Source organism: Salvelinus sp. IW2-2015, linkage group LG25, assembly GCF_002910315.2.
Source record: "Salvelinus sp. IW2-2015 linkage group LG25, ASM291031v2, whole genome shotgun sequence".
Classification (NCBI taxonomy): Eukaryota; Metazoa; Chordata; class Actinopteri; order Salmoniformes; family Salmonidae; genus Salvelinus; species Salvelinus sp. IW2-2015.
In genome coordinates this window covers 1,747,034-1,772,050 of record NC_036865.1, presented here as the reverse complement: position 1 = coordinate 1,772,050, position 25,017 = coordinate 1,747,034, and the positions used below count along the sequence as shown (strand labels likewise).

At 44.6% G+C, this 25,017-nt stretch overlaps 1 protein-coding gene across 2 annotated transcripts in view; it reads left to right on the top strand.

The window, feature by feature from the left end:
* LOC111951822 (arginyl-tRNA--protein transferase 1) overlaps positions 1-25,017 on the top strand; it is a 181,009-nt gene that overhangs the window by 113,408 nt on the left and 42,584 nt on the right. For both annotated transcript variants that reach the window (XM_023970061.2, XM_023970060.2), the window contains exon 10: positions 7,968-8,067. In XM_023970061.2, coding sequence (XP_023825829.1) covers positions 7,968-8,067 — 100 coding nt within the window. The remainder of the gene's footprint in view (positions 1-7,967; positions 8,068-25,017) is intronic.

The window sequence follows — 25,017 nt, the reverse complement described above, 5'->3', positions numbered from 1 at the left end:
CAAGGATAGCATCACAAATTAATACATAAATACCACTTGAATCTTGACAATGAGTTGATCATTTGAATCAGCTGTGTAGTTCTAAGGCAAAAACAAAAATGTGCACCCCTTTGAGTCCCCAGGACTAAGAGCCACTGCTCTTCATTGCTCTCTGTATCTGAGGACAGAAAAAGGCAAAATTATACTCAAATACTGAATATTATGTTACTATTATCTCTGTGCTCACTTCTAGGGACTTGAACTACACAAAAGTACCTGCCTTATACAGAATAGCCTACTCTTTCACTTTGACAGTTGGGGTTGCAATCCTTTCACCCTCTTCCATGGCTGTTAGCTAGCTACCTACAAATGCATTTGGAGTTAGTCTTTTACAATGATGAATACATCAATATAGCTAGCTAATATGCACTTAGATAGCTGGGGATATATGTAAAGTTGTCTGGTTAGCAGCTCATTTGATTTAGCCTGTACGTTATCTAGTTAGCTACTATTATAATTATTTTTTTTTTTTACATTTTCAAAATATATATACTTACTTGAATAAGTTCTCCCAGCCATGTGGACGATTGGAAACAAGGCAGCAAAGGTTGTCAGCAGAGCGGTTGAGAGCATTTTACTATTTACCTGTGAATAATTTGTGAAATGGAGAATGGATTAAACTATTAACCCATTTAATAACCAGAGCTGTGCTGTGCAAAACCTGCTGTGCTGAATTCCTGATGCACAATCTAACTTGCTGCTGTATGTGACTGACCGGCTCAAATCGGTCTTAAGTATCAAAATTAGAAATTGTGTTTTTTACGTTGCATAAAACTAGAGACTCAGAGCTACAAAATGGTATATCATACACTACCTTTGAGGAACATTGGGAAAATAATTTTGCTTTGAAAGTAAACTTGTAAACTCAGTTTTGAGAAAATGGCCTTGAATGTTTTGGTACTACTATTGGAGAGCCCTTCTTTGTCTACACCCTTCAGCATTGTTCACACCCTCTTAAGCTTTAGCCCCACCCATCTCTTTAAGGGTTGATCCGAATGTACTAACAGCAGTCAAGCGCCAAAGCTAACTTGCTAGCTACTTCCAGACACATCTGAGCGAGAATAGCTCACTTAACATTACTCGCCCTAGCAGAGCTGGTTAGGCTGTTATGTTATTCAGAGCGTTGGTGACTGCAACTGTGCAGTCAGATTGTCTGTTTGTAAATTCAGAGCGTTTCGCATTCAGAGCGCACACTGGACGCTCTGGCCGGTTTAGTAGGGTTGATCCGAACGTTCTGACAACGGCAGTCAAGCACCCAAGCTAAATGGCTAACATTGGCTAGCTTGCTATCTACTTCCATACACATAGTGAGAGAACACCCCACACTGATCATTTACTCGCCCTAGCAGAGCTGGTTAGGCAGTTTTCATGTTATCCAGAGCGTTGGTGACTGTAACTGTGCTGCCGGCAAAAAATTATTATTACCCTTTTTGCTGACGTTTACTGACACCGGTCATATTCAACGGGTGTTGAGCGTTCGTAAATTCATCAGTTGTTCTGCACTCTCTGGCACACAGACGAGAGTGCTCTGAAATTGGTGTAGCTGGCCAGACTGAATTTACGAACGCACCCGAAATGGTTACTTGCATAGTGGCGTATTTTTATAAGACATGTAGCTAGCTAGCTCTGCAGGTAGCTAACCAACCAGGTTCAATGTTAGCTAGCTAACATTAGGCTATAGCTAGCCAAGCAAATGACTCTTCCTGTCAAAATTTGAAACGTGTCATATCTGAAAATGGAACTAGCTAGACTATCTTACTCGTTTACATCATTCATGGTTTGACGCGTCTCCTGTCGGATGCCGTGGTTGCCCTTAGCTGGAAGATGTAATCCGGAGACAGGTGCTTTCTCAATCTCCTTAGCTATCATACTCAAAGTCCGCTGATTTCAAAACTCAGTCCCACAGAAATTGGAGAGCAACACTTATACAATTTTAATACGCAATAAAAAAAAATTAAGCCGCGCTAGACAGGATTACCTAGACATACTGACCATATCAAATAGAAAGAAACGTAGAAAGAAACAAGTAGAAAGAAACTATATGGCAGACCAATCCAAACTCATCTCTCAGGCATGTCCAGCCCACTCATTATCTCAGCCAATCATGGCTAGTGGGAAGATTGCGGTCTTTCTGCGGCTAAACCAACTATGCTCGTAATTTAACAATAGTTTTTGTGTTTACAGATGGCATACACGTTTTGTTATTAAGGCACATGAAAGTTCACATGTTAAAAAAAAAAAAAAAAACGCATTTTGATTAAAAAAAATGTTTTACTATCAAATGGCTCTCCTGTGAAGTGGTGACCCACGACATACGCCTAGTTGCCTGAAACGGTTACATAGGCTGCCAGCATAGCCACAAGCGAGCCACTCTGGTAGGCCTGAGTGGCACGCAGCAATTTACTGCTTACTAATGTACACAAGCCGTAAGGGTGGGTATTGGGATTAAGCCTTTATTTTATGCACTCCTTAGCCTTATTGTCTACCTCCCCTCTCTGCTCAACATTTCAATGTTTTTATCCAATGTAATGTGAACACTGGGGAAACGAACTGCGTACTATAATGTAGTTGTTGATGCTTCCTAAATGGCACTCTATTCCCTACAGTACATAGTGCACTATATATAGTGAATACAGTGCCATTTGACATCTAGATGTTTACTTCCTTTGTTTTATAAATGCCAGCTGGTTTACTACTCTGAAATAGTCAGCTATAATTATAGGGCCTATGTGATTATAGTATGTTATGATTATGCTATGATAATGATTGGCTAAAATTTCTCTTCTTTGCAGCAGATTTCTAAAACATTATACAATATTACAGATGAGACTCATGTTCTGTGTAGTACAGCTGTTTATTCAAACCTTTTGGTCAAACAATACATATTTAATTAATATAGTGTTCTATATCATTATTATATGGGTAAAGGACTTTGCTGCAGTTTTCATACTATAAGATGGGTCTTGAACCAGCAACCTGCTCAGGGATCCGTCATACCACTCCACTGTCCCCAGACCATTTACATTTAACATTTACATTTAAGTCATTTAGCAGACGCTCTTATCCAGAGCGACTTACAAATTGGTGCATTCACCTTATGACATCCAGTGGAACAGCCACTTTACAATAGTGCATCTAAATCTTTTTAAGGGGGGGGGGGGGGGGGGGGGGGGGTCAGAAGGATTACTTTATCCTATCCTAGGTATTCCTAAAAGAGGTGGGTTTCAGGTGTCTCCGGAAGGTGGTGATTGACTCCGCTGTCCTGGCGTCGTGAGGGAGTTTGTTCCACCATTGGGGGCCAGAGCAGCGAACAGTTTGACTGGGCTGCGCGGGACTGTAACTTCCTCAGTGGTAGGGAGGCGAGCAGGCCAAGGTGGATGAACGCAGTGCCCTATTTGGGTGTAGGGCCTGATCAGAGCCTTGAAGGTACTGAGGTGCCGTTCCCTCTCACAGCTCCGTAGGCAAGCACCATGGTCTTGTAGCGGATGCGAGCTTCAACTGGAAGCCAGTGGAGGGAGCGGAGGAGCGGGGTGACGTGAGAAGAACTTGGGAAGGTTGAACACCAGACGGGCTGCGGGTTCTGGATGAGTTGTAGGGGTTTAATGGCACAGGCAGGGAGCCCAGCCAACAGCGAGTTGCAGTAATCCAGACGGGAGATGACAAGTGCCTGGATTAGGACCTGCGCCGCTTCCTGTGTGAGGCAGGGTCGTACTCTGCGGATGTTGTAGAGCATGAACCTACAGGAACGGGCCACCGCCTTGATGTTAGTTGAGAAGGACAGGGTGTTGTCCAGGATCACGCCAAGGTTCTTAGCGCTCTGGGAGGAGGAACAAATGGAGTTGTCAACCGTGATGGCGAGATCATGGAACGGGCAGTCCTTCCCGGGAGAAGAGCAGCTCCGTCTTGCGGAGGTTCAGCTTGAGGTGGTGATCCGTCATCCACACTGATATGTCTGCCAGACATGCAGAGATGCGATTCGCCACCTGGTCATCAGAAGGGGGAAAGGAGAAGATTAATTGTGTGTCGTCTGCATAGCAATGATAGGAGAGACCATGTGAGGTTTATGACAGAGCCAAGTGACTTGGTGTATAGCGAGAAACAGGAGAGGGCCCAGAACAGAGCCCTGGGGGACACCAGTGGTGAGAACGCGTGGTGAGGAGACAGATTCTCGCCACGCCACCTGGTAGGAGCGACCTGTCAGGTAGGACGCAATCCAAGCGTGGGCCGCGCCGGAGATGCCCAACTGGAGAGGGTGGAGAGGAGGATCTGATGGTTCACAGTATCGAAGGCAGCCGATAGTTTCTAGAAGGATGAGAGCAGAGGAGAGAGAGTTAGCTTTAGCAGTGCGGAGCGCCTCCGTGATACAGAGAAGAGCAGTCTCAGTTGAATGACCTAGTCTGAAACCTGACTGATTTGGATCAAGAAGGTCATTCTGAGAGAGATAGCAGGAGAGCTGGCCAAGGACGGCACGTTCAAGAGTTTTAGAGAAAAGAAAGAAGGGATACTGGTCTGTAGTTGTTGACATCGGAGGGATCGAGTGTAGGTTTCTTCAGAAGGGGTGCAACTCTCGCTCTCTTGAAGACGGAAGGGACGTAGCCAGCGGTCAGGGATGAGTTGATGAGCGAGGTGAGTAAAGGGAGAAGGTCTCCGGAAATAGTCTGGAGAAGAGAGGAGGGGATAGGGTCAAGCGGGGCAGGTTGTGGGCGGCCGGCCGTCACAAGACGCGAGATTTCATCTGGAGAGAGAGGGAGAAAGAGGTCAGAGCACAGGGTAGGGCAGTGTGAGCAGAACCAGCGGTGTCGTTGACTTAGCAAACGAGGATCGGATGTCGTCGACCTTCTTTTCAAAATGGTTGACGAAGTCATCTGCAGAGAGGGGGAGGGGGGGGGGGGGGGAGGGGAGGAGGATTCAGGAGGGAGGAGAAGGTGGCAAAGAGCTTCCTAGGGTTAGAGGCAGATGCTTGGAATTTAGAGTGGTAGAAAGTGGCTTTGGCAGCAGAGACAGAGGAGGAAAATGTAGAGAGGAGGGAGTGAAAGGATGCCAGGTCAGCAGGGAGGCGAGTTTTCCTCCATTTCCGCTCGGCTGCCCGGAGCCCTGTTCTGTGAGCTCGCAATGAGTCGTCGAGCCACGAAGCGGGAGGAGGACCGAGCCGGCCTGGAGGATAGGGGACATAGAGAGTCAAGGATGCAGAAAGGGAGGAGGGAGGGTTGAGGAGGCAGAGTCAGGAGATAGGTTGGAGAAGGTTTGAGCAGAGGGAAGAGATGATAGGATGGAAGAGGAGAGAGTAGCGGGGGAGAGAGAGCGGAGGTTGGGACGGCGCGATACCATCCGAGTAGGGGCAGTGTGGGAAGTGTTGGATGAGAGCGAGAGGGAAAAGGATACAAGGTAGTGGTCGGAGACTTGGAGGGGAGTTGCAATGAGGTTAGTGGAAGAACAGCATCTAGTAAAGATGAGGTCAAGCGTATTGCCTGCCTTGTGAGTAGGGGGGAAGGTGAGAGGGTGAGGTCAAAAGAAGAGAGGAGTGGAAAGAAGGAGGCAGAGAGGAATGAGTCAAAGGTAGACGTGGGGAGGTTAAAGTCGCCCAGAACTGTGAGAGGTGAGCCGTCCTCAGGAAAGGAGCTTATCAAGGCATCAAGCTCATTGATGAAACTCTCCGAGGGAACCTGGAGGGCGATAAATGATAAGGATGTTAAGCTTGAAAGGGCTGGTAACTGTGACAGCATGGAATTCAAAGGAGGCGATAGACAGATGGGTAAGGGGAGAAAAGAGAATGACCACTTGGGAGAGATGAGGATCCCGGTGCACCACCACGCTGACCAGAAGCTCTCGGGGTGTGGGAGAACACGTGGGCGGACGAAGAGAGAGCAGTAAGAGTAGCAGTGTTATCTGTGGTGATCCATGTTTCCGTCAGTGCCAAGAAGTCGAGGGACTGGAGGGAAGCGTAGGCTGAGATGAACTCTGCCTTGTTGGCCACAGATCGGCAGTTCCAGAGGCTACCGGAGACCAGGAACTCCACGTGGGTCGTGCGCGCTGGGACCACCAGGCTGGGGTGGCCGCGGCCACGCGGTGTGAAGCGGTTGTATGGTCTGTGCAGAGAGGAGAGAACAGGGATAGACAAACACATAGTTGACAGGCTACTGAGAGGCTACGCTAATGCAAAGGATATTGGAATGACAAGTGGACTACACCTCTCGAATGTTCAGAAAGTTAAGCCTACGTTGCAAAAAATCTATTGACTAAGATGATTAAATGATACAGTACTTCTGAAGTAGGCTAGCTAGCAGTGCCTGCGTTGTTGACTTTGTTTGAAAGCTGGCTAGCTAACCGAAATTACTCTAGACTCCACAGTTGTCTTAGATACAAAGACAGCAAAGACAACTATGTAGCTAGCTAACACTACACTAATCAAGTCGTTCGTTGTTCCGTTGAATGTAATAGTTTCTACAGTGCTGCTATTCGGTGGCTAGCTGGCTAGCTAGCAGTGTTGATTACGTTAAGTTACGTTAAGAAGGGCGAAAATAGCTGGCTAGCATACCTAGAAAATCGCTAACCTAGAAGAAGCTAAACTATTAGAAAAAGCTAACCTAGAAAACCGAAATTACTCTAGACTCCACAGTTATCTTAGATACAAGACAGCAAAGACAACTATGTAGCTAGCTAACACTACACCATCAAGGGCCCTGTCCATTCTGACTACCTGTACTAAACTCACAGAATTAAATCCAATTGATACTACTTCATTGTAAATCTTTGTGAGAGACAGACAGTTTTCTGCGTATCTCAATAGAAAACTATTATACTGTGTCTGCATTACTGCCTGGACTAAACTCACAGAATCAAATAAGACAAAATAGATACTTTTGGTCACGTAGTGTATGTGGACACCTGCTTGTTGAATGTCTTATTCCAAAATTATGGGCGTTCATTTGGAGTTGGTCCCCTCTTTGCTGCTGTAACAGCAATTAGGCCTGGCTCACAGTCAGCGTTTGAATTCATCCCAAAGATGTTTGATGGAGTTGAGGTCAGGACTTTGTGCAGGCCAGTCAAGTTTTTCCACACCGATCTCGACAAACCATTTCTGTATGGACCTCGCTTTGTACACTGGGGCATTGTCATGCTGAAACAGGAAAAAGGGCCTTCCCCCAAACTGTTGGCACAAAATTGGAAGCACGGAATTGTCTAGAATGTCATTTGTATGCTGTAGCGTTAAGATTTCCCTTCACTGGAACTAAGGGGCCTAGCCTGACCCATGAAAACAGCCCAGACCATTATTCCACCTCCACTAAACTTTACAGTTGGCACTATGCATTCGAGCAGGTAGCGTTCTCCTGGCCAAACCCAGATTTGTCCGTTGGAATACCAGATGGTGAAGCGTGATTCATCACTCCAAATAAAGCGTTTCTACTTCTCCAGAGTCCAATGGCTTTACACCACTCCAGCCGACACTTGGCATTGCGCATGGTGATCTTAGGCTTGTTTGCGGCTGCTCGGACATGGAAACCCATTTCATGAAGCTCCCGACTAGCAGTTCTTGTGCTGACGTTGCTTCCAAAGGCCGTATGGAACTCGGTAGTGTGTGTTGCAACCTAGGACAGACCATTTTTACGTGCTTCAGCACTCGCCGTTATTGCTCCTAGACGTTCCCACTTCACATTATAACAGCCCTTACAGTTGACCGGGGCAGCTCTAGCAGGGCAGAAATTTGACGAACTGACTTGTTGGAAAGGTGGCATCCTATGATGGTGCCAGGTTACAAGTCACTGTTCTACTGCCAATGTTTGTCTGTCGAGATTACATGGCTGTGTCCTCAACGGGTGTGGCTGAAATAGCCGAATGCACTAAATTGAAGGGGTGCCACATACTTTTGTATAAATAGTGTACTTTATTATATTGTCTGTCTGACTAAATCCTCTATCTCTTTTCTCCAGGGAGGTTGCCTTCACCAGGCAGCTGCAGAAACAGTCCCCCAAGCTATGCTTCTACTACCTGGGCTTCTACATCCACTCCTGCAACAAGATGCGATACAAGGTACGATAATGACACTTTTACTTTGTTCTGTTTATACTCTGCTCTACTTGACGACTCTACTGTACTCTGCTCAATTGTATTCCGTTGTACTCTACCCAACTATATTCACCCTAGTAGGATGCCAATAACTTCTCCAAAGTAGTAGAGAGTATTTCACGACACTATTTCTATTATTCTGTATGATATCAAACAGAGAACGTGAGGGGGGGTTTGCCCCGCTCCCTAACATGTCAGTGTGATTAATAGCTGAGGCTTTGATGTGAGCGCAGTGTTTTCCCTATTCTATGTGTTTGTTATTTTAATCTCCGTGCCTCGCCTCCATAAAGACATTTATGTGTGCAGTGCACTTGGTGGAGGGACAGAGGATTGGAATGGATGTCTCATCTACGTTCCAAATTGCACCCTGTTCCCTATAGTGCACTACTTTTGACCAGGGCTCTGGGCTTCGGTCAAAAGTAGGGCACGATGTACAAAATAGGGTGTCATTTGGGTTGCTGCCCTTTTCTCTTACGGAGAATAGGGTGAGAAATGATTTAGAGAAAATATATATATTATCATTTGGAACCGTGTAAACGGTTTTGATGCCCCCCCCTAGACTCCACTTCACCCCCGCCTAACCTCTCCGACTGGTGGCTACGGCGATGTCTCTCTCATTGAAACCCCAGTACATTCAGAGCGCCCCGTTCCATCTGGCCCTCATGGAGAGCTCTCCCTCCTCTCCTTTTTCCCCCTCTCCCTCTTTTCCTGTCTTTCCCTCTGTGTTATTCTAGGTGCAAGGGTCTCAACAGGGAGACCAGTCTGAACTAGTGCTCTGGCTCTCTCCTCATTTTCACTCATTAGCCCCTACTCCTCTGTCTCTGTGGGCCCCTGTACTGAGGAGCAAGGCTCTGGTACAGAGCCATAGCTTTGCTCTAGTCTATACATTATGTAACAACAGCACACTGAGAGCTGTGTTCTCTTACTCAATGTGCTGTTACTGTTCTCACTCAGTGTGCAGAGTTGCTACTGCACTGTAGCTTCAGACAGCCAGTGTAGAACCCCTATGCCCCAACAACTCCCAGTTGAGGTAGAATCATTGACGTCCAGGCCTAGGTTGGTATTCAACTCAAACCCATAATCAGTCTATTTTGAACTGGGCAACGGAGAGATCAGAGGGTTGTGGGTGTGAGACCAGGGCCAGGACATCTTAGGGACATAAACAGACATCATGTCAGCCATTCCATTGGTAAAGGGTGTGCGCGTTAAGATATATGTTTAATTAAAATGAAGCCGGGGGGATTCTGAAAGGTGAATTCTCACATTCTCAACACTAGTGGTTATGCTTTATCCAACGCTCTATGTCCTGGCTGCCTGACTTTTGGGCCTGTTTAAAACTGGTTCTAATCCTCCCCTATGGTAGCCTGCTATGACATGGTGAAGCACTGGAAAGGAGGTTTATAAGAGATGGAGCACACACACACACACTGTTCTGCTCTTAGAGCAGAACAGCTGATTCATATACAGTAAAACTGTAGGGAGGGGAAGAATGTAAATAAAAGTGATGGACTCGCCGACAGCAGATAGGAGGAATGGATAGACTGATGGAGAGAAAGAGTAAGGGAGAGCAGACTGGGCTGCTAGAACCATTAGCGGTTGAGGATAGGTCACAGTGGAGATGGCCACTGTAAATCAGCAACACTAGGAGTGTGTGTGACACACACACCCGCTAACGCATGGAAAAATACACACAATCATCTCGCACACACAGAACCATCTCTGTCTTTCCCACACACACACACACACACACACACACACACACACACACACACACACACACACACACACAGGGGACATCCACATAACATTGACTGAGACGGGATGGTTTTGAGGAGGTTGGGTGAAAGTAAGCACCCTTTCCAAGTCTATTAGATTGGGCCAGAAATGTCTCATTAATCCCCCCTTTCTCTCATTCATTTCTTCATTGCCCCCTATTTCATTATCTAATTCCTCTATTCCCTCATTGGCTCATTCATCCGTGTGTTATTTCATTCAGGTATTCCTCCCAACTTTTCCCTTTCTGTCGAAGACATTGTGATGTCTTGTTGAGGATTATGGCAACATTCCATTTTCACACTCCTTCCTCCCCCCCAGCATTTATTATGGGTCCGCTTGATGGATCTCCCATTTTCGGTGTGTGTGTGTGTGTGTGTGTGTGTGCCTCTGTGATGTTGTATATACGTAGAATCCTAAACACACTGGTGTCAGTCGTGTCTGTTGCCACAGTTTCCTGCCCCTTCACCATTGGTATTTATCCCCCCAACCCCCCCTATATCTGATGGGGGGATACCCATTCACTACCTTATTTACCTCGCCCTATTTTATCCCAGGGAGAGACGGAGCTGGGGTGAGAAGGTTGCCCAGTTCCCACCTTCTCGCTCTCTCTCTCTCTCTCTCTCTCACACACACACACACACACACACACACACACACACACACACACACACACACACACACAGACCCATGCTCTCACACATACACGAAACACATGCCCACAGTGTCCCATTACGAGCTTATTTGCATATGTGACCAAACTAGCTAATTAATGCTTAGACGCGCTGTGCGTTTGTTCTGGTCACAAAATGTCCCCGTTTGGAGTCCCAGCAGGACAATGATGTGTTGGAGGTCCCCTGGGTTCTGGGACTTAGTGAGGGCCTCTCAGTCCTAACCCTCTCTCACAACATGACCACTTGAACTCTGCTGGACACCTCTCACACCTCTCCCTCTCGCTCTTTCTCTCTCTCCTTTTTTATTGAGTCTACGAGTGTCAGTGAAAAGAAATCTAGAATACCTCGTTCTAGAACACATTATAACACTGATGAAGTCCCTCGTGGAATTTAACTTTTTTTTAGCACAGTTAATGTAATTCCAGCAGTAGTCCCTGTGAACTTTTTTGAAGCATTTTGTTTTTCGCTAATTGTTTGTTTTGACTTCCGGAAATGGATGGTATCTCGGTGGAGTCTAGAACATAGCCTCATCAAATGTTATTTGTCACATGTGCCGAATACAACAGGTGTAGACTTGACCTTGAAATGCTTACTTACAAATGTTCTCCAGCAATGCAGAGTGAAAAAGTAAGAACATTTGCAAAAAAATAAATGAAAAATGGTATCACAATAAATTACAATTACAAGACTATATACAGTGGTGACTCATTTAAAAGGTGCAAGCTTACGCCGCGGGATTTAGAGGTACCCAGCGTCATGGCTTCATCGCTCCAGACCACCGCAGGGGGGGGAGTTAGAGCACTCATGATGCATTTGGGTCCCAAGGTTTTTATATGACCAATCATATCGAGTGGTTCCAATGAAGAATTTGACATTAAGCCACCCGTCGCTGGTGACTTTCTTCAGCAAAGATGTCTGACAAAAACATAACGTTGGAAGCAAATGTAAGTAATTATAATGTCATAACGAGTCAAGCAAAAAAATTACAATTGAGAGGAATGTGTTCGTTAATGTAGAGACGAACGATTGTGCATGTTTTTTTGTCATGAAGTTCATTTACGAAAATCGCTATTTAGCAAGTTTTTTTTTCTTCAGTCATATCCAATGCCAGGTGTATCAAACTCCATTCTTTGAATGATGCTGTGTCTGCATGTATGTATTACAATTATACACTTCAACAGTGTTTACTGCTCCAGGAACATCAATGATTACACATTGTAACTATGCAATAGACTAGAAACATGATTACGTAAAGACTGATTTGTAATTCATATGTACAGAAAAAAAACAGTACACTAAACTTCCTATGCATATCTAACTCCCTTTGTCTGCCTTCATCCGAGGAGGTTCTCCCTGCCATGTGGATGATTGAAAACAGGGCAGCAAAGTTTGTCACCAGAGTGGTTTAGAGCATATTACTATAAGCCCGTGAATAACCAGACCTTCATACAAACTTGCTATGCTGAATTCTTGACGCACAACCAAAGGTGCTGCCATATCCTGCCAGCACGCCCACAAGCGAGCCACTCAGGCGGAGAATGACACATGGAAGAGTGCGAGGAACGAGATGAGAGGGCATAATAATGTAATGAAACAAGCAGGGAGCAGGTTTCGAACCCTCAACATTCTAGCCCAAAGTCCAGCACGCTATCGACTGTGCCCAAATGTATTAATTGGGGTTGGGGCCGATTGTGGCTAAAAACACTATCAATTGGAATCTTTAACAAGGGGGAAAATTATTATTATTTGTTTTTCAGAAGCGTAGCAGGCTGTGAATTCAGCTAACAACGTTTCTAGGATGGGCTATTAGCTGAACAATAGACTATTCAACCTTTACTTAAGAATTGTCTAATAGCCAAGCTAGGTGTGAACCCCCCCCTCACCAACTTGCAACAAATCATTCATCTACCTTTCCACATCTAACTACACACGTATCTACCTACACACGGTTAATGTTCTGAAAAAAATGAATATATAATTATATATATATACACAGTTGAAGTCAGAAGTTTACATACACTTAAATTAAAACTCGTTTTTCAACCACTCCACACATTTCTTGTAAACAAACTATAGTTTTGGCAAGTCGGTTAGAACATCTTCTTTGTGCATGACACAAGTAATTTTTCCAACAATTGTTTACAGACAGATTATTTCACTTATAATTCAGTGTATCACAATTCCAGTGGGTCAGAAGTTTACATACACTAAGTTGACTGTGCCTTTAAACAGCTTGGAAAATTCCAGCAAATTATGTAATGGCTTTAGAAGCTTCTGATAGGCTAATTGTCATAATTTGAGTAAATTGGAGTTGTACCTGTGAATGTATTTCAAGGCCTACCTTCAAGCTCAGTGCCTCTTTGCTTGACAAAATGGGTAAATCAAAAGAAATCAGCCGAGACCTCAGGAAAAAGTTGTAGACCTCCACAAGTCTGGTTCATCGTTGGGAGCAATTTCCAAACACCTGAAGGTACCACGTTCATCTGTACAAACAATTGTATGCAAGTATAAACACCATGGGCCCACACAGCCGTCATACCGCTCAGGAAGGTGACGAGTTCTGTCTCCTAGAGATGCACGTACTTTGGTGCTAAAAGTGCAAATGAATCCCAGAACAACAGCAAAGGACCTTGTGAAGACGCTGGAGGAAACAGGTACAAAAGTATCTATATCCACAGTAAAACGAGTCCTATATCGACATAACATGAAAGGCCGCTCAGCAAGGAAGAAGCCACTGCTCCAAAACCGCCATAAAAAAGCCAGACTACGGTTTGCAACTGCACAAGGGGACAAAGATTGTACTTTTGAGAGAAATGTCCTCTGGTCTGATGAAACAAAAATAGAACTGTTTGGCCATAATGACCATCATTATCTTTGGAGGAAAAAGGGGCAGACTTGCAAGCCGAAGAACACCATCCCAACCGTGAAGCAGCATCATGTTGTCGGGGTGCTTTGCTGCAGAAGGGACTGGTGCACTTCACAAAATAGATGGCATCATGGGGATGGAAAATTATGTGGATATATTGAAGCAACATCTCAAGACATCAGTCAGGAAGTTAAAGCTTGGTCGCAAATGGGTCTTCCAAATGGACAATGACCCCAAGCATACTAACAAATTCGTGGCAAAATGGCTTAAGGAAAACCTAGTCAAGGTATTGGAGTGGCCATCACAAAACCCTGACCTCAATCCTATAGAACATTTGTGGGCAGAACTGAAAAAGAATGTGCGAGCAAGGAGGCCTGCAAACCTGACTCAGTTACACCAGTTCTGTCAGGAGAAATGGGCCAAAATGCACCCAACTTATTGTGGGAGCTTGTGGAAGGCTACCCAAAATGTTTGGCCCAAGTTCAACAATTTAAAGGCCATGCTACCAAATACTAATTGAGTGTATGTAAACTTCTGACCCACTGGGAATGTGATGAAAGAAATTAAAGCTGAAATAAATCATTCTCTCTACTATTATTCTGACATTTGACATTCTTAAAATAAAGTGGTGATCCTAACTGACCTAAGACAGGGAATTTTTACTTGGATTAACTGTCAGGAATTGTGAAAAACTGAGTTTCAATGTATTTGGCTAAGGTGTATATAAACTTCCGACTTCAACTGTATGTACCGGTATGTTAGCTATCTACCTAACGTTAGTAGTTACACATCAAACTTGACAGTATATTAACTATAGGCTATCTAACTACCCAATGTTTATTGACTTGTTTTCCCCCATCATTCTTAGCATAGCTAAATGATATAGTCGTTTTGCGTTCTCAATGGACATTTGGTTGCTTTCGTAGATTCGCTCTAGCTATCTCCACCGATTTCAGAGCTCTCTCTCGTCTGAGTAGTGTACCAGAGTGCAGAATGATTTTACGAGCGCTCAACACCCGTTGAATATGGCCGGTGTCAGCAACAAAGCACAATTAATTTGTTTCCAGCAGCACATTTACAGTCACCAACACTCTGGTTAACACAAACTGCCTAACCAGCTATGCCAGGGCGAGTAAAATGGTCAGAGTGGTCTCATTTGTTTCTGGAAGTAGCTAGCAAGCTAGCCAACGTTAGCTGAGGTGCTTGACTGCCATTGCAAGGCCAAAATGCTCAAATCAGCCCTACAACGTGAGAGCGAAACGGTCAGAATTTACAAACTGACAATGCTCTGAATTTATGAGCATCACATTGTACAGAGCCGTTCCATCCAATCAGAAACACAGAGGGTTTTTAGTTTTTCATGGAATAGAAACACCATAATATTAACTAAACAAGTACCAGTCAAAAGTTTGGACACACCTACTCATTCCAGAATTTTTCTATATTTGTACTATTTTCTACCTTGTAGAATCATAGTGAAGACATCACAACTATGAAATAACACATATACAGTGGGGCAAAAAAGTATTTAGTCAGCCACCAATTGTGCAAGTTCTCCCACTTAAAAAGATGAGAGAGGCCTGTAATTTTCATCATAGGMWCACTTCAACTATGACAGTCAAAATTTGAGAAAAAAATCCAGAAAATCACATTGGAGGATTTTTAATGAATTTATTTGCAAATTATGGTGGAAAATAAGTATTTGGTCACCTACAAACAAGCAAGATTTCTGGCTCTCACAGACCTGTAACTTCTTCTTTAAGAGGCTCCTCCGTCCTCCACTCGTTACCTGTATTAATGGCACCTGTTTGAACTTGTAAATGTAATTATTGGCGGAGAGTCATGTCATTGAAAACAAATATTTTTTGATATACTGTAGGCCTTACCATATGCAAAATTAGTCTCACTAGTGTTAATTAATGTGCTGTAAAAAAGTGGTGTAGGTCTTATTTATTTAAAAAGCATATTGAAGTTAGAAGCAATAGGATTTGAAGCAATACGATTTCAGCATCGTTTCGCACTGTTTTGAGACAAGCATGGTGACTGGTCTTGATAAATCAATGATTTTTTTCACTGAATCTCCGTTTGGGTATTGGTTATATTAGAATAAAATAATTAYGATGCATAAATGTTATGCTCTTAGTTTAACCTTTTTATAACTGGGCAAGTCACAAGGACACCACCTCCTTCCTCCACGTCGGGGAATTGAACCACGGTCTCCCGCGTGCCCTGCCCGCACGTCACTGGGATTCTTTAGCTAAATAGCCCAGTACTGTACTGCCGACCGTCACGTTGTACAGCGCCATATATTCCGTTCCATCCTAACGGAAACCCAGAGGGTTTTTTGTTTTTCTTGGAATAGAAAAAACATAATATTAATCAAATTAATTAAGCAAGTACCAGTCAAAAGTTTGGACACCTACTCATTCCAGGATTTTAAATTTTTTTTACTTTCTACATTGTAGAATAATAGTGAAGAGATCACAACTATGAAATAACACACATGGAATCGGTTAAGAACAAATTCTTATTTACATGGACAGCCTACTCCTTCCTCCACTTCGGGGAATTGAACCTCGGTCTCCCGCATGACCGCATTCTCTAGTACAAACATGGCCTGCTCTCCCTTATGTAAGGAATTAGGCACTTTCCCATGTTTACTACAGTATGTATTGTAGGCTATGTTTACTTGTCAGACTGCACAGTAGCCTAATAAACAAATTCAGATGGCTTATCTTCAAAATGCTTATTATCCAAATGTAAAAGCATGTACTGTATTTCTTCATCAGCATCTTTATGCTTTCATTTATCAAAATGCAGATGTTGATTTAGTTATAGATCCGTAACGAATTATGGGAATAAATATCACTGAATTTTAGAAATATTGGATTAAAGTTGTGTAATGAAGGCAAACAATTTAGAATCCTCCAATCCTCTTATGCTGTGGCCTAGCCCCGATCGGCACGTTGTACAGCGCCATATTTTCCATTCCATTCTTACGGAAACCCTGAGGTTTATTTTTCTTCGAATAGAAATACCATAATATTAATCAAATTAAGCCAAATTTCTTTAAATAAATCCCACATACCATGTTATTACAAAAAAGGTTTTAAATTGTCTAGTAATGGCAATTTTGAAGACTATCAAATGCTTATCTTTGAGAAGCCCTCTGGTGGTCAAACTAGCACTAACTTGCATTAACAGAAAAAATGGCTGACAATTAAATAACGTGCCACAGAATGCTGCAGCAGCCCGCAATGTGTGCTGCAGTATGACGCAACATAAAGGAGGAACCACTCTACAAGGAGTACCGGTACCCAGTCAATATGCAGGGGTACAAGGTAGTTGAATTAGTATGTACATGTAGGTAGGGGTAAAAGTAACTAGGCAATCAGGATAGCATGTAAACAGAGTAGTGGCAGCACAGTGTGAAATTGTGTGTTTTTGTGTGGAGTCAATATACATGTGTGTTGGTGTAAGTGTGTTTGTAGTCCAGTGAGTGTGCATAGTCAGTGCAAAAAAAAGGGTAATTGTAATAGTCAGGGTAGCCATTTGATTAACTGTTCAGCAGTCTTATGGCTTGGAGGTAGAAGCTGTTCAGGTGCCTTTAGGTCCCAGACTTTGCGCTCCGGTACCACTTGCTGTGCGGTAGCAGAGAAAACAGTCTATGACTTTGGTGACTGGAGTCTCTGACAATTTTATGGGCTTTCCTCTGACACGCCTATTATATAGGTCCTGGATGGCAGGAAGCTTGGCCCCAGTGATGTGCTGGGCTGTACGCACTGCCCTCTGTAGTGCCTTGCGGTCAGAGGCTGAGCAGTTGCCATACCAGGCGGTGATACAACCAGTCAGGATGCTCTCTGATGCAGCTGTAGAACTTTTTGTGGATCAGAGGACCCATGCCAAATCTTTCTCCTGAGGGGGAATAGGCGTTGTCATGCCATCTTCACGACTGTCTTGGTGTGTTTGGACCATAATAATTTGTTGATGTGGAACACTAAGGCACTTGAAGCTCTCAGCCTGCTCCACTACAGCCCCGTCAATGAGAATGGGGGGGTGCTCGGTCCTCCTTTTTCTATAATGCACAATCATCTCCTTTGTCTTTATCACGTTGAGGGAAAGGTTGTTATCCTGGCACCACACTGCAAGGTCTCTGACCTCCTCCCTATAGGCTGTCTCATCGTTGTTCATCGGTGATCAGGCCTACCACTGTTGTGTCGTCGGCAAACTTAATGATGGTGTTGGAGTCGCGCTTGGCCATGCAGTCATGGGTGAACAGAGAGTACAGGAGGGGACTGAGCACGCACCCCTGAGGGCCCCCGTGTTGAGGATCAGTGTGGCAMATGTGTTGTTACCTACCCTTACCACCTGGGAGGCTGTCCGTCAGGAAGTCCAGGATCCAGTTGCTGAGGGAGGTGTTTAGTCCCAGGGTCCTTAGCTTAGTGATGAGCTTTGAGGGTGCTATGGTGTTGAACGCTGAGCTGTAGTCAATGAATAGCATTCTCACGTAGGTGTTCCACTTGTCCAGGTGGGAAAGGGCAGTGTGGAGTGCAATAGAGACTGCATCATCTGTGGATCTATTAGGTCGGTATGCAAATTGGAGTGGGTCTCGGGTTTCTGGGATAGTGGTTGTGTTGTGAGCCATGGCCAGCCTTTCAAAGCACTTCATGGCTACAGACGCGAGTGCTTCAGGTCAGTAGTCATTTAGGCAGGTTACCTTAGTGTTCTTTGGCACAGGGACTATGGTGGTCTGCTTGAAACATGTTGGTATTACAGACTCGGTCAGGGACAGGTTGAAAATGTCTGAAGACACTTGCCAGTTGGTCAGCGCATGCTCAGAGTGCACTTCCTGTTAATCCTTCTGTGAATGTTGTCCTGTTTAAAGGTCTTACTCACATCGGCTACGGAGAGCGTGATCACACAGTCTTCCGGAACAGCTGATGCTCTCATGCATGCTTCAGTGTTGCTCCCCAAATACAGGTGTGCCAGGCTTGTAGCGTCATACCCAAGAAGACTCGAGGCTGTAATCTCTTCCAAAGGTGCTTCAACAAAGTACTGAGTAAAGGATCTGAATACTTATGTAAATGTGATTTCAGTTTTTATCCTTAGTACATTTGCAAAAATGTCTAAACCTGTTTTTGCTTTGTCATTATGGGGTTTTGTGTGTAGATTGATGAGGGGGGGAAATAATTTAATCCATTTTAGAATAAGGCTGTAATGTAACGAAATGTGGAAAAAGTCAAGAGGTCTGAATTCTTTCCGAATGCACTGTATAATCTCAGCATCCTGCCTACACAGCCCATGAGGAGACAGACAGGAGCAAGAGCTTTTGCATTTTCTCTAGTCTCCACTGATGATGAGCAAAAGGACAGATTAGGCAATACAAAAGTTAGGGAACAAGGGAGTGAGGAAAAGGTGTGTGGTCAAGTGGTGAGAGCTGAGATGACTGAACACTTCTCTGGCACAGAGCGAGAGAGAGCAAGGGCACAACTTTAGCCTCCCCTGGATTACCCAAGACTCCCTCCCCCCAACCTATCTTGCTACTTCCACTCCATTAGAGCGGTTCCCAAGGCTGTGGGCCACATGGCCAGTCAGTGGGGCTGGCAGAGGATGAACCCTAACCGACCATGGCCAGGCTCGGGCAGGATGTCACATCCAGACTAGCCAAGCAAACAGCCTCTGTGGGACGCTCAGTCCCAGTTCCAAGCCCAGCTCTGCACAATTGAATTGGCTGACACTCAACAGCCAGCTCCTTGGACCAGCTCCAGTCTATAGCTTCTTAGCAGGGCTATTGCAAAGGTCCGTTATAGGGACTCCGGTCTGGTGTGAGGGTGTGGAAGCTACGGCACATAGAGGCCTTTTGGACAGGCTGAGGTGTGACTTGGCATGGACTGTCTCTCAGACTGGGGACAGGACCTTCTGGCTGCCACCTCACGACTCACGCTGTATCCTTTCACCTTCCACCACCCGCAGAATGAGGTGAGAACACACTCCAGACAGAGATGAGTATTGTAGATATGGTGTTTGATGGTGGTGGATGAGGTGAATTTCCCTTTTACTATGTAAAGCACTTTGAGTTCTGCAAAAGCACTATATGAATTCAATCGATTATTACTATAAGCCTAGATGTTGAAGAGCCTTCTTTCCTCTCACCATCTCTCTTACCAAGAGCAGCACTTTAAGCAATAACCAGAGATGTTAAAGAATTCCATAGACACACTTCATTCCAGATAGCCTTGTCCCAGATCTGTCCATTGGTGCTGTATAGCCAAACACCTACTCTAATACTGAGAAGTCTGTGGAAAGGTACCTCTAGTGGTAATGGAGGGGAATTGCACCCTGTCTGTTTTCTAAAGTATTTGGGTTCAACAAGTTGCCTCAGTACTCTCAGAAAGGTGGAGCCTGAACCACACTGACTGACTGCTCATAGAAGTCTGGCATCGCTAATACTCTTACCACAGAACTCAATGTGGTAATAATAAAGATTCACAAGTTCAAGCATTGAATTGATTTGTGCAAACATGTTTTGTCTCTTTAGTTGTAAAACAAACAAGTCTTTCTCCCTGTTTCTCCGCTCTCTTCTCTCGCTCACTCGCACAACCAACCTACGTACAATTTCATTTACTACTGTTGTTTTTAGAATTTTGTACAGACAGGAGAGCTAAAAATACTGGTCTGTGTTTCTGTAACTTTCCATTTCTTTTGAAGAGGTGTGGAGGTTATTTTTAAAGATTGACTAAGCAAGCAGACATTTGAAGGTGGTGATGATAATAAAGTTAAAGTACATAAATGAGGCAGTTGGTTACTTGGCTTGAGTTAATTTCCACAAGACCTGGGCTTGTAGGACCTGACAGAGAGCGCTTGTTTTCAAGGCCCCTTAATTCAGCAAACTAACACACAAATGTATGCACGCGCGCATAGACGGGGAAAGACAAACATACACACACACCGGTTCCCAGTGGGGAGGGAGGTAGTGAGAGTTGCTTAAAGTGGCACTTACTTTTGTTGTTATTGTTCCCTCTGAAATAATGTCTCGAACTGAGCCCAGGAAACCATTAAAGTTCCACAGAAAGGAAGAAAGAGCGAGTGAGCGAAATGAGTGAAATAGGAAGGGACAGATGGAGAGCAAAGCAGAGGGTGACAAAACGGTTGCCAATGACAAAAGAAGGGAAGACGATAAAAAGAAGTAAGGAATATTTGTTGCTTGGGCTGGTAGTTGACAGCCTTTTTAAGGACTTTTTAGTAGCAGCTGTAGTTACCTACCTCCCCTCAGTCTCATTCAGRTCAGTTCTTAGTCTTGAAATACAAAAGCACACAGTCCCGAGAGCAAGCCATCATCCATCACTAGTCAATAACAATCAATCTTCCACATTGCCTTGGTGTGTGTGCATGTTAAGTAGGCATTTAAGTAGAACGCTGAACACTGTTGAATTAAGTATAGAAAGTTGTTATATCTCTGACTTGCAGAATTTGAGAACATAAAAATGATCAGACATTTAACCAAACATGGGTTATAATACAGGACATATGGAGAAAGTACATGATACAGTATGTCTTTGTGAGTAAGTAGAGTAGAATCTAAACTCAGCAAACAAAGGAACATCTCTTTTTCAGGACCCTGTCTTTCAAAAATAATTTGTAAAAATCCAAATAACTTCACAGATCTTCATTGTAAAGGGTTGAAACACTGTTTCCCATGCTTGTTCAATGAACCATAAACAATTCATGAACATGCACCTGTGGAACGGTCGTTAAGACACTAACAGCTTACAGACGGGTAGGCAATTAAGGTCACAGTTATGAACACTTAGGACACTAAGGAGGCCTTTCTACTGACTCTGAAAAACTCCAAAAGAAAGATGCCCAGGGTCCCTGCTCATCTGCGTGAACGTGCCTTAGGCATGCTACAAGGAGGCATGAGGACTGCAGATGTGGCCAGGGCAATAAATTGCAATGTCCGTACTGTGAGACGCCTAAGACAGCGCTACAGGGAGACAGGACAGACAGCTTATCGTCCTCGCAGTGGCAGACCACGTGTAACAACACCTGCACAGGATCGGTATATCCGAACATCACACCTGCGGGACAGGTACAGGATGGCAACAACAATTGCCCGAGTTACACCAGGAACGCACAATCCCTCCATCAGTGCTCAGACTGTACGCAATAGGCTGAGAGAGGCTGGACTGAGGGCTTGTAGGCCTGTTGTAAGGCAGGTCCTCACCAGACATCACCGGCAACAACGTTGCCTATGTGAACAAACCCACTGTCGCAGGACCAGACAGGAGTGGCAAAAAGTGCTCTTCACTGACGTGTCACGGTTGTGTCTCACCAAGAGTTTATCGTTTATCGTCGAAGGAATGAGCGTTACACCAAGGCCTGTACTCTGAAGCGTGATCGATTTGGAGGTGGAGGGTCCATCATGGTCTGGGGCGGTGTGTCACAGCATCATCGGACTGAGCTTGTTTTCATTGCAGGCAATCTCAACGCTGTGCGTTACAGGGAAGACATCCTCTTCCCTCGTGGTACCCTTCCTGCAGGCTCATCCTGACATGACCCTTCAGCATGACAATACCACCAGCCGTACTGCTCATTCTTTGCGAGATTTCCTGCAAGAAAGGAATGTCAGTATGCTGCAATGGCCAGCAAAGAGCCCGGATCTCAATCCCATTGAGCACATCTTGGACCTGTTGGATCGGAGGGTGAGGGCTAGGGCCATTCCCCCCCCCCCCCCAGAAATGTCAGGGAAATTGCAGGTGCCTTGGTGGAAGAGTGGGGTAACATCTCACAGCAAGAACAGGCAAATCTGGTGCTGTCCATGAGGAGGAGATGCACTGCAGTACTTAATGCAGCTGGTGGCCACACCAGATACTGACTTTTGATTTTGACCCCTCCTTTGTTCAGGGACACATTATTCAATTTCTGTTAGTCACATGTCTGTGGAACTTGTTCAGTTTGTGTCTCAGTTGCTGAATCTTATGTTCATACAAATATTTACATGTTAAGTTTGCTGAAAGTAAAAGCAGTTGACAGTGAGAGGATGTTTCTTTTTTTGCTGAGTTTATAAAACTGCTGCATTCCTGTGTGATGGAGAGCCCTGCTCTAATCCCTCTGACTACCTCTGTAATATAGGTCATTTTGTTCACTCTGAGATTCTTAGGAGGACAACAGAACAGAGGGTGAGAGCAGCAATACCCTCTCTCCGAGGAGACTAGCGAGCACACATACTATGCAGCCATAGTATAGAACTGCCCGCTCTTTTACTCCACTACCCCTCCCCACCATCCGTGTGCTAGACCCATCCACCTCATCAGTACAGGCTGGGGGTGGAGGTGCCGGGAGGTGGGTGACAGTTGTTTTCATAGGGCTGACAGGGTCCATAATGCAGTGATTAAGGTACAGGAGGCGCCTGGACATGGCAAAGCCTCTCATTGTGCTTTCACTCACTGATAGAGCGGTTGAGAGAGAGGGAGGTGGGGACAAGCCCAGCACCATTAGATAGTTCAGAGTGTTCCATTATGAATTGAAACTATCCAGGATTTTTTTTCTCTCCATGCAATTTATTAATTTGCTGTACATGAAAATGTTTTGTTACATTTTCGATGGAAATCAATTGAAGTATTTCATTGTCTTTGTTTGCGGGACTTTATTGTCCCTTAAACATTTGTATCTCCCATCTCTAGAAGGAGCAGTCCAGTCTTTTTTCAGTTCTTCCCTATCCTCTAACTGTGTGTGTGTGTTCTTCCCCTTCCATCTCTCTGTGTAAAACTCAAGGTATGCAGTGGCAGGTAGAAACATGCTCAGCTTAGCAGTGCAACTCTCACAACTCAGATTGTCCCACTCTTTCATTGTTTTTCACTCTCTCTAGCCATGTGTGTGTACATATGACTTCACACTGTGTCACTTAGATGTGCATCTCTCTGCTCAGATTAAGTGACAGTGTGTGAGTTTGAGGTATTCGTAGGCAGTCAAAGGCTTTTTATGGTGGGGGGGAGGGTTTGGTGTAGTGTTTGAGCATTGGATATGGTCCAAATAGCTTGTAGCCTGTATTGCTTATCAGGACTAAGTTTATTGCTGGTGTTGTAATTCAAAGCATTAACTAGCCCAACTATATGGCCCATCTACATTACCATCCATGTTGTATTCTAGCGCTCAGGAACTCGTTTGATCTCAGACCTGCTCTATAGCATCTATTTACCATAAACAGAAGTATACCTGATCCCAGACCTGCTGTTTAAAGTGGACGTGTCCCCACGTATCCAAAGTGACCTACAGTCATGCGTGCATACAGTTTGCATGTATAGGTGGCCACGGCGATCAAACCCACTATCCTGGTGTTGCAAGAGCCTTGCTCTATCAACTGAGCTCTATGCTAGCTCTATGCTATTTACCATAAACAACTGTAGATATTATGTAGCAGCACTATGTGCTTATGTCTCATCAGCTCAACAGGTCTGGGCACAGCAATGTGTCCTTTCTTTTTCTCCCTCCTTTCTTTCTTTGTACTATGACCAACTGTGCAAAGAAAGCAGCCACTGTGCAGGTTTGGATTAAAGGATGGATGGAAGGGGTGGGGAAAGAAGCTATTCAATTAATTTGATAATTTTAAGGAGAGATAAACTAGGGCCTTATAAAATCTGTGATATAGACGCAATCACGGAATCCAGACATTAAAACGGATTTCAATTCAACAATATACCACATTTTATTGAGCTTAGTAGGGAATTGCTGGGCTATATTATTCTGTTGTGTGTTGATGACAGGGTTTCTTATTGAGAGGGCTATCTGTTCTTTCTCAAATCTTTTATTCTCTCCCCAATGCTCTGCCTTAGTTGGCTCATTTCTGTACTGGCTAGACTGATTGTTCTGTTATGTGGGTGGAATACTGTGCTGCTGGCCCAGTGGCATACCCCCCAACCCCCCTCTCTTTCAGACGCCCCTGTCAGAGAACCTTTGGCCATCAAAACGAGATCAAACCAGCCCAGACCCATTTTCACCCTCTCTGTGAAGTTTATAAGCTAAACGCTCCCCCCTTCACCCCTTTCCCTTCCCTCTCTCCCCTAAATTGGAGCCTTTCTTTCTGGCAGTTAATTGTTGTTTGATTTAAGCTCAGCGAGAGACCACCAACAATGTGCCTCACAGTAGAAACATTTGTATAACGTTTTCTGTAATTTCTTTCTCGCTATTATTCCTCACAATCATCCTCTGTTTTCATTTTTTTATTAGTTTGCCCTGCTTGCGTTTTTCAACAAATCATTAACAGCCATGGTGTGGTGCCGCAGTCTGGGGCTAATTCATTCTCCCAGCCGCTGACAGGGTTGACGGGTCAGGTGTTAGGGTTCACGTGGTTGGGGTCAGACGATTGGCTCGTTGAGTCTTGCTGGGCGTGGATGGGGGGGGGGGGGTGGAGGGAATAGATAATTGAGACAGAAGGGGTGTGTGGGTTGCGGGGGTGAAAGGAAGGGAGTGTTCAAGTTTTATTAGTTGTAAACTCAGCAAAAAAAGAAACGTCCTCTCACTGTCATGCGTTTATTTTCAGCAAACTTAACGTGTAAATATTTGTATGAACATAACAAGATTCAACAACTGAGACATGAACTG